Source organism: Hippocampus comes, unplaced genomic scaffold (genome assembly GCF_001891065.2).
Source record: "Hippocampus comes isolate QL1 unplaced genomic scaffold, H_comes_QL1_v1.1 scaffold463, whole genome shotgun sequence".
In the NCBI taxonomy this organism is placed as follows: Eukaryota; Metazoa; Chordata; class Actinopteri; order Syngnathiformes; family Syngnathidae; genus Hippocampus; species Hippocampus comes.
The window spans coordinates 164,980-175,109 of record NW_017806181.1 but is presented as its reverse complement, the minus strand read 5'-3'; the positions used below and the strand labels follow the sequence as shown (position 1 = coordinate 175,109).

The 10,130-nt window shown below is 55.9% G+C and overlaps 1 protein-coding gene across 5 annotated transcripts in view; it reads right to left on the bottom strand.

Annotated features, from left to right (window-relative positions):
- The window catches only part of nfia (nuclear factor I/A), a 35,605-nt gene that overhangs the window by 10,534 nt on the left and 14,941 nt on the right, over positions 1–10,130 (bottom strand). For 4 of the 5 annotated variants that reach the window (XM_019855834.1, XM_019855832.1, XM_019855835.1 and 1 more), the window contains exon 2: positions 6,419–6,947. In XM_019855834.1, coding sequence (XP_019711393.1) covers positions 6,419–6,947 — 529 coding nt within the window. Of the gene's footprint in view, positions 1–6,418; positions 6,948–9,985; positions 10,125–10,130 lie in introns of those variants that run through there. The other variant, XM_019855836.1, reaches the window with a different exon arrangement.

Sequence of the window (10,130 nt, the reverse complement as noted above, 5' to 3'; positions counted from 1 at the left end):
GGGTTGGGGGGGGGGGCTTCCCTCGCCGCTGTCGATCACGAACGAGAAGACAGACGTGGAAATGAGCCAACACGAGGGCCAATGCGCATCCACTTTGACCTCTGCCATTGATTTGAGGCGGTTCATCTTCTTGCGCGAGGCGGAAACGTCCCAAGAAGAGCGTCGGCGAGACGCCGTCGGCCCGCCGCGCATCTTTTCCTTTTCCTCCCCCTCCTTGTCAAAAGAATGCGGCACGACGAGCAATTCATCGACAACGACAGTATTTGGAGGATTGTTTTGTTGGACCAATTCTTCGGCCGTTTGTGTCCCGACGCGTTGGGACGGCGCTCACTCCAAAAGAGAAAACAACCTTTTTGGAGCCGTCCTCAATCCCATTTGCGGAGGAAAGAGACGGACGGGAATGAAACTCTTGTTTTGTTTTTTACATGCCCCAAATTGACATGTAAAAACACGCGCGTGCGCGTGCGTGTGCGTTTCTGTTGTCGTTGGAGTTAGAAGAGCATTTGTTGTCAAATGAAATCGGCAAAAACGATGAGCAGTGGTCTGGAGACATACGTACGTACGTAGAAGTCTGAAGTTTTTTTTTTTAACCAGGGCAAATTTGCAAAGCCTTTTGAGAAGAAGCCGAATTGGATTGTGTTCATTCAAGTCTGGCGGCTGGAAAGAGTCGCAGCCTCCACTCGGGTCATCCTTTCACCCAAGCGGGCGAAGACGGACGGAGAGAGGGAGAGAGCGAGCGACAAAGAGCTTTTCGTGGCCAACGCGGCCGACGGCGTGAAGAGCAAAGTCGGGAGCCCGAGCTGCAAGATGCTGACGCGGCACCGGTGCCGAGCGTGCGCGTCAGTGGGCGGAGTCCCATTGATGAATGTGCGCATCGATCGCTCGCTGCAGCTTCACTTTCCCTAATGATCCAAACTCCCTAATGGAGCGCACGCGCGCTCGTGCGCGCTCCTCCCTCCCTTCCTTTTTTTTTCATCTTCCCGACGCTGCGACGCTCGGACGCACGCACGCGCAATTGCCGCCGCCTTGGCCGCGGGTCAGCCGCCTGTCGGCTGGGCTTGCAACCGCGAGTGGGCGCTCCACGACTTTTTTGCTTTGGGAGGTCAAGGTGAAGCGATGCAAGACGGGATGAGTGGCGGAGGGGTGAGGGCGGTGCCCCCCCCTCCTCCTCCTCCCTTTCCCATATCACGCGGCACGTGAGCCTCGTTTGCGCCAGCCGGAAAACACAACAACAACCGTGCGCTTCCCATTCTCCATATTTCATGCGGACAGATGAACAAATGACAAATTGATGGGAACGCAGGCGGCAATGAAGGGGGGTCCCATCTGTACCGGCATCTGTACAGCAGGAGGGGCCCCAGGCGGGGCGGCGGCGCACCGACAACTGTCTGGACGCCAACACGGGAGCGAAGCAAGACGCGGGATTCGATCCCGCCGAGCCCAATGCGAGACGCGACGACGTTGTGTCAGTCAAAGGAGTCAAAAGCATGAGGCAACAGGGACCGCAGAGTCCACGCCGGGCGACTGGCGTGGACTCGAGGGTCAACTTGTGTACTCAAACAAAGCATTTCATTTTTGGAGCGCATTCCTTCGTTTTTATTGACTTCTCATTCATGAAATCATGGTTGCATTTTTTGGTCCACAAGAAGTGCTGAGTCGTCGGAGGTGGGGGGGCGGTCGCATCCCAATGAGATCGGTTTGCTATTTGATGGAGGCCAAATCCAGCGGCCGACGCGGCTGCCGCCGTCACCTCGGACGACCGCGTCGGCGCTCCCGCGCACGCACAAAAGACCAAAGTGGGTCAGCAACGGTCACGTGACCAGCAGCTCATTGACGACACACAAACAGCAAGAATTGATCTGCAAACACAACACAATTTTTTTTTCACCATGACTTGTTTCATTTGCCGTCCACAAACATGGCCACCTGCTGCGGGAACATTGATCCTCACCGGCCGCGGTCAAAAACCGACGGCGGGCGTGCGACGCCGCGACGCACGGCCACAGAAGCGCACGCGCCCACGCACGCATGTCCAGCGGCGCTCCAACATCTGCGTTCGCCGGGAGCGTCTTCACAGCAATTAAAACAATCGATAGAGAGAGAGAGAGAGACAGCGCGAGCCTTTCTTCCTGTGTGAGAGCTGCATCTAAATTATGAATACGCCACGCGTATCAAGGCGGCCATCAAGGCGGCTGCTTTTCATTCACAACTCCACCCTTCTACAAATCAACTTTGACCTGCGCACTGTGACCGAAAATCAGTGTGTGCGTGTGTGTGTGTGTGTGTGTGCGTGCGTGCGTGTATTTTAGTGGTTAGCTGAGGACAATCAGTCAATAAGGCCTCATTAACCTGTGGCACACTCTGCTGCTGGTGCGCACACACACACACACACACACACACACACACACACACACACACACACACACACACACACACACACACACACACATCTTCATGTGCAGTCCCTCACTTCCAGAGCGAAACTGTTACACAAACTGAACCCCATATGCACACTTATTCTTAAACAGTGACACCCCATCCTCTCGCTTAGACCCCCCCCCCCCACACACAGACCCAGGCAAGTGTTTTGAGAATTTTGGGAGGAGAGGGTTGCAGGCTGCCAGAAGGCAAAGGCTCCGCGGAGCTGAATTCCTTCATCCTGGCGGCCTCTCAGGGAGCGAGAAAGGAGGTCTTACAAGGGGGGTGGGGGGGGCGCACCATCTGCTTTAGGCAATGGGATTTAAGGAGCAGGGAGCAGGCGGCCCTGTGGCGACTTACAGCAACACAAGATTTTCCTGTTCTTTGACCCCCCCCCCTCGCTACCCCCACACCACCGCTACTCTTTGCAAATTTCGGTCGCCGAGTCTTCCCGACACTTTTCATTTCCGATTGTGCACGTGTGTGCGTCCTCGCAAGAAGCCCCTCATGGTCTGCGTGCGGCGGCGCCCAACGTTTCCCCAACCCGGCTTCCCTTTTGCACAAAAGCGGTGCGGTCGTGTGCGAGTAGCGCGCGTGCCGTCGAATGAAGCGTCGGGCTCGCGGGCACTTTCGCAAAGCCCGTGCGCGGACCACGCGCCCTCCGTGCCAGAAAAGGAGCAAACGCTTCATTGGGCGGCGCGCGATGTCCACAAAAGCACGGCGCGCTGTCAAAAAGTCTCAACCATGCAAAGAACAAAGTTGTCGCCCTCGCGGTTGCGGAAACGCACTCGGCGCGGGCAGGCGCACGCACGCGGCCTGATGAAGTGAAAATCAATCGCGGATGCGTGAAAGTGTCAAAGGTGGTTTGAATGAGTCCTGGGGGAGGGGCCAAATGGAAATGAAAGCGGCCACGCAAAACTCAACACAAGGTCCGGGCGAGCGAGAGGAGAAGCAAGTTCTTCTTCGAGTCCCTCAAGACCTGCGACACGCAGACGGGGGCGCAACTAGGGAGGGCGGGGGGGACGGCAGGTGAGCAAGCTCCGCCCCTCCGCTGACATCGCCTGAGCCTCAACACCTTCGGCAAACGAGGCAAAAAAAAAAAAAAAGGCGGGGCCTCGGAACTCTTGAGAAAAACCATTTGGTCTGGGGGATGTGGCGCTTCCTGGCCCTTCCAAGACAAGCAGCCGCCGCCGATGACGACGACCTTTGACTCTGGTGAGCGTGTCAACTTGTTGGAGGCCCCTGTGGGAGACGCTGAAGTCGGCGGGCCGGGGGGCCATGCATCATGTTTACTGGCTGTCACTTCCTAAATTGTTCTTCCCGCGACCTGCGTGCGTCTGGGGGGGTTGGGGGGGGGGCTGTCAGATGTCTCCTTTGAGTTGGTCGGGAGGGCGGGACTCGGCGAGAGGGGCTGCGGTTAAGGGGCGTGTTTCCTGCGGGGGTTTCGAGTGTCATCGCCATCGGGCAGAAGTTGACAAGACGTCTCAAGTTGATCTCTTGAACAATGAAGACGGTGAGCTTCACCACACACACACACACACACACACACACACACACACACACGTTTAAGCCCCCCCCCATCCCTGCTGCATCCTTGAAAGGCGGCGTGACCCGAGGACGCGGAGGGCGGGGCCAAATGAATTGCTCTGCGGACCATTACGAGAAGGAGGAGGAGGAGGAGGAGGAGGACCATTACGAGGAGGAGGACCTGTCCTACCTGCGCTGACTCAGCAGCCGCGCTCAGTCCATCCGTCTAATGGACGGAGACCCAATTTAATTAGCGGGAAGCCGCAGCGCACGCGCGATCCGCCGTCTGGGCGCGCGCATGGACGGCCCTTCTGCCGTCCTTGTGCGGAAAGCGGCTCCGTCGGCTTCTTTGTCCTGCGCGCGCAGCTCGCGCGACGCGCGCCGAGGTTCCTTTCCGTCGGCGGCGCGACGCAGTGCGAAGGCCTCCCCATCGCCGATCACGACTCCGCTTGAACGTGAGACGGCCCCTCCCCCTTCCGCCCCAATCAATAATTAAGAGCTAACATCTGACGAGCAGCTGCGGGCCCAACAGTCGGCGTTGTGCGTCTTCTTTCACCTGCTGGATGCGGGCCCCAAAAAGAATCCGGCCCGCTTCGCCCCTCCCCCGCATCAAAGCACTTTGATTTGAAAGTCTTTTCCAGTGTTCAAGTCACTCGGTGACACTTTCTCGAAGCAAAGCACGCGTCGCGCTTCGCCTTTGCCCAAATTGACTTTGAACGGCGAAAGACACGTCCGCGCTCACACTTTGCCGCTCCAAATCCCTGCCGCTGTGTTGATTTTCAGCAAATGGCTTCTGCAACACGCCGAAAAACCACGGCGGTGAGCTATTTGCAGCGAGGGCCCGCGGCCTGCGCCGCCGAGGCCCTCGGGGACATCGCCTGCTCTGGAAGAGAGCCTCTCATCGACAAAAGACGGATTTTTCTTTTCTGGCCGTCTGAGGGGGGGAGGGGGGGGGCGGCAATCGGCCTCAAAAGTGACTTTGCTGAATGAAGCGGAAATGCCAAAGTCTTTGGTGCACGCACGCACCGCTTGTCCAGCGCTGCCAAAGCTTCCACCAAAGACACGCCCGGCGTTCCGTATTCAGAAGAGGGAAAAGCCATCCCCGTTGACACAAGAGAAGCACCTCATCGGATTGCAGCTCCATTCATTCCAAATGGGGAAGGCGGGGGGGGGGGGGTCGTGGTTCATTTGAGCCCTCGGCGCAGCAAGTTGTCACAAGTGCGGCGTGGCTCTGCCCACTCGGCGCGCTGCTGCTGAGAGCAAACGGCAGTGTGGACCTGTGTGTGTGTGTGTGTGTGTGTCGGCGTCCCCAGCACTGAGTGTGGGTCAGTGTTTTGGAGCGTGCTCCCTGAAGGCATCCCGCTGGGAGCACGGAGCTCAGCAAGAAAAAGGGCTCAAGTTGGACATGAAAGGGGTCTCTTTGGCGGCGAGGTCACGCGGGGTCGCCGGATCGGAACGAGCGCACCTCCAGCGCACCTCCAAGTTCCTCTCAGCCAGCCCGCGTGCGCACGCTCCCGTTCAAACTCCGGAGCTTTTTCAGCGCGGCTTCTGTCGCCCCGTCATACCGCTTGCGTCCGCGCGCCCCGAGCTGGGCTTTCCAACAAGGGCGGCGGCGTCAAGCCAGGGCCGGGCTTCAAACCGGCCCTCAGCGAGCGAGCCCGCGGAGGTTTCCGGTCGGCTCGTCAAGTCCCGGCTCGGCTTCCCAACCGGGCTTGCGCTTCCAAATGTCACCAGGCCGAGTCGGCATTTCGAGCCATCCGATCCGGCCTTCGGGCGAGGGTCGGCTTGCGCTTTGCCACCGGGGGCCCCTGAACCCCCCCCCCCCCTCCCCCCCCCCCCCCCGTGCGGGTGTGAAAACGACACGCTCAAACAGACACGGGAGAGAGGTCGCCGCCCGCGCGTCGACCCTCCGACCTCGCGTCGCTGGCTGGCCTCGTACCTCGCGGGCTGAACCTTTCGTGAACGATCGGGATTTGCATGACAACGACACCGATGCGGACCAACTCGCCGTCGGGCTTCCTTCTCACGTTCGGCCGAGCATCGAAGCCTCGTCGACGGCAATCGAATGAACAAAGTCACCGCGTCGCCTTGACGACAACAAATGGCAGCACCAACAAACACGGCGCTTTCTCCTGCGACATCAATCGGTTTCCGCGAGGAACAAACTTCTGAGCGGAGGCCGCCACAAAAGGGCGGAGAGCAACGCTTTCTCACAAAACGGAGACGGCCATCACGCAAGCGAAAAGGCCACGAGCCTCCGACCGAGCGTCGTTTCTTCGGAATGACACGCGTTGGAGGATTACGGAAGCCCCGCCCACCCAAAGTCAGCCTTCAAAAGCCGGCGCGTTGAAAAGCGCATCGACAAAGCCGGTCGTCCCCCTCGAAGGATTTGCCCGAGTGGAAAAATTTGCGGAGAAACGTCGGTCGGTCGGGCGGCAACGGCGGCGGCGAGACAAGCGAAGCGCGGACTGACCTGCGTGGACGAAGTAGGCCAGGTAGAGGTCCAGCTCCTTGACGGAGACGCCGATGTGGTGCGGCTGCACGCAGAGGCCCGGGTTGGCGCAGCGCGGCGACTTGACCAGGCGCTCGCCGTCGGTGCTCTCCAGGGGCACGCCCTTGAAGAGGATGACCATGACCAGGTCCAGCCGCCACACCTTGTCGGCCTGGCGCAGGCAGTCGATGCGGCGCATCTTGCCCTTCTGGTCGGGGTTGGACAGCACGCAGCAGGGCGCCTTCTTGGCCGTGACGCTCAGCACAAAGTCCTCGCGGAACTCGGGGCGGATGTCCTTGCGCAGCTTGGCCAGCAGGCGCGAGGCCCACTTCTGTTTGACCTCGGGCTTCTCGCCCAGAAGCTCGTCTTTGACGGCGCGCTCCTCCTCCTTGGACATGCGCTTCTCGTGCTTCTTGAAGTACTTGCGCTTGCGCGCCTGCAGGTTGAACCACGTGTAGGCGAAGGCGCGCACGTGCGGCAGCAGCGCCTCGATGAACGGGTGGAACTCGTCCTGCGGAACGACAGGGCGGGGGGTCAGTCGCGCGACGAGGAACGCGTGTTTCGGTCACGTACGAGGCGCGGCGCGGCACGGCGCTTTTCATTCGGCCACTTTCAAAATGCCATCGCTTTTTCGAGTCTTTGGGATCGTCCGCATTTTGGACGAACCGGATGCAAATTCAGACATTGCGATCGTCTCGGTGTCGGTCTTTTCCGCCGCGTTGGTTCATTTGGGATGAAGGGACCAAACATGACGGCGCGCATGCAAATCATGCCTCATGGAAAAAAAAAACTTGAGGAAATGAGCAAATTTTAGCAGGAAACACGGACGCGACTTAAAGTGCATTTTGTCAAGTGTCAAAGCACATTCAAGATCCATCGCTTCATTGTCACAAATCTCAATTATCCCCCCCCCCCCAAACTCGAGCCAAAGCAACGGAAAGTCGCGTTTCGACTCAGCAGCCTCAAGTGACCCACAAACTCTTCAAATTGGCACGTGAAAAATCAAAAATGTTGGCGGAACACGGCTTGTATACAAGCCGTGTTAGGGTTGTTAGGGAAGAGAGTCGAGAACTTTTTCTTTTGAATTGCCCCGACAACCGCCCCCCCCCACGCCCCCCCCACACACACACACCCACATCGTGGATTTCAGTATGGTTTTTCACAGACTTTTTACCGACTACTTTTCCTTGTGCCTGCCGTTTCTTTTGGGGCAATTACACTATAGACCTGCAGGTGGCGACGCATTATTTTGTTTGAAAGTGTACATTTGAAAGAAGAAGAGCGAAACCCGGAAGTGCGTCAAGCCCGGCCGAGATTTTGCTGAAGAGCCTCGACCGTTTTGTTACGTTGACGCCTGCGGCAATCGACGACATTCTTTTGAGAACGACATCTCTGGATGTTGTCAGATGGGGGAGGGGGGAAGCTTTTGTTGGACGGATCACTTCCACTGTTTGTACAACAACACCAAATCTGTCTCATTTGAAGAAATGTGTGTCGAAAGACCTTGAAAAAGTACGTTTGGCAACAGGTATTTGCAAATTGCGCTTTCACTTTTCCCCCGAGCGATGGGGGTCGGGGGGTAGGGGGGGGGGTTCACCGTGTCCTGGAGGTCTTGAAAGAAAAAACTTTGGCTGCCACTGAAGGAGGAAAAAGCGAAAATGGCAACATGAGGATGAAAGAAGCTAACAGCGTCGGGCATCGCAGCACCCCCCCCCCTCCCCAAACAGGCCTCAATCCAACACAACGACGCATTGTTCCCTGTTGGCCGACATCCAAGCAGTCGCGGTTTCTCTCCAAATCCCACCCGACAACACACACACACACACACACACACACACACTGCAAGCGTGGGTGTCGGTGGGAGCGAGAGTCCGTCATTGATGACGTTGCGGCGTTTCACTTCCTGACTCCCTCCAAACTTGCTTGACGCCATTTACAGCATCGCGACCGTGAGCGGCGCCTTCCGGCCATTTCCACGTGACCACCACAAAAACCTCACAAAGACGCAAAAACGCGAGAGCTCAGATCAATACGGACATCAAAGACGCAAAAACGCGAGAGCTCAGATCAATACGAACATACAGATCTCTCTCTCTCTCTCGAGATCGATATCTATATATATTGTATCGTTCCAATTAGATCTCTCTCTCTCTCTCTCTCTCTCGCGAGATCGATATCTATATATATTGTATAGTTCCAATTAAATTTGGGTTGTTTGTTTAATTTTGACGTCACGTCATAACTGAATGAATGCAAAGAAGACCCTAACTTTCTTGGGAACATTCTGGACTTCACATACAAATCAATGCATTCATCGATAACACACGCACGCACGCACGCAAGCACAGATGGACCTCAAATGAAGTAGATGTTTTTTTTTTCTTTTCTTCCTTTTGTTGCTGCCATGTCTTCACCGCCTCTTGCGAGTTTTTATTTTTATTTTTACAAATCGATTTCCTTGTGCACTCTCGCCTACAACCACACGCGCACACACACACGCACACACACACACCCGCACGCACACTCACAGCGTCACTATGAAGACAGCATCACTTTTTTAATAATTACCAATCAATGTACATCACGAAAGAAAAAAATAACGTGACATTTTCACACATTTCTGACATTTGTTTTGGTTTGTAATTAATCATAAGCAAGTGATCGTATTTCTTGTTCCTTCGAAGTGCCACCTGCCGACTGCGTTTACATCAACACGCTTCTGTTAATTTGGTCTTTTTATTCGAATGTATGAGCAAAAAAAAAAACTTCGACATTGTAGTTATTTGAAAGCATTTCCATCATTACGAATTGATGAGAGGAAAATAAATACAAACATTTCTCGGAATGAATATGTAGGCTAAAAGTGCGCGCGCGTGTTGACTGGGCGCTCTGTAATATGTTCTAAAAATATGTTGCAATCATGAATTTCCCCGCGAGTCATTTTCAGCGCAACCTGGCGCGTTTCGCGGATGAAAACACGAAATGAGATTTTCATATGAAAACAATGAATGAGATCGCACTCAATTTGAAACGCACGTTTTTGTTTTATTTTTACTGCGTAATCATCGTGTAAATTATTATATTGCGAATGACATCGCTCGTGACATGACTCATCCTGCCGAAGTGTTTCGCACGCACACGGAGAAAAAAGAACCGACAAGTTGGACTTGACGTCCATTTGAACTCATTCCTTTCGAATGGATTTGACATGTGCAGACCCCCCACCTCCCCCCCAAAAAAAACGTGGCACAAAACGTTACATTTGAAGATAAATGCACTTGCACATTTCAAGCTGCTTGTGACTCAAAGTTGCTTTGAGCAAAAGCTCCGATTTTGAATTCAATTGCCGCTTTGCTCATGCGCCTTCACGCGCACGCGCTTCGGAGGTCAGGGCGTGTCACGTCCAATGACGGACGGTGCGAAGTGTGTGTGTGTGTGTGTGTGTGTGTGTGTGTGTGTGTGTGTGTGTGTGTGTGTGTGTGTGTGCGCGCGCATATGCGCGCCAACTTTGCCAAAGTTGGCCGCGGCCGTCGCGTGCGCGTCACGTACCTGCGTGAGACAAAGCGGCGAGTACATGACTGGTCCGCGTGCGCGCGCGCGCGCGCGAACCCCCGTGGCTGCGTGGCCCAGTCCGGCTCCGGTGGGCGCGCGTGCGCGAGACGAAAACGACGGACGGGACGAGCGGGGCCGGGGG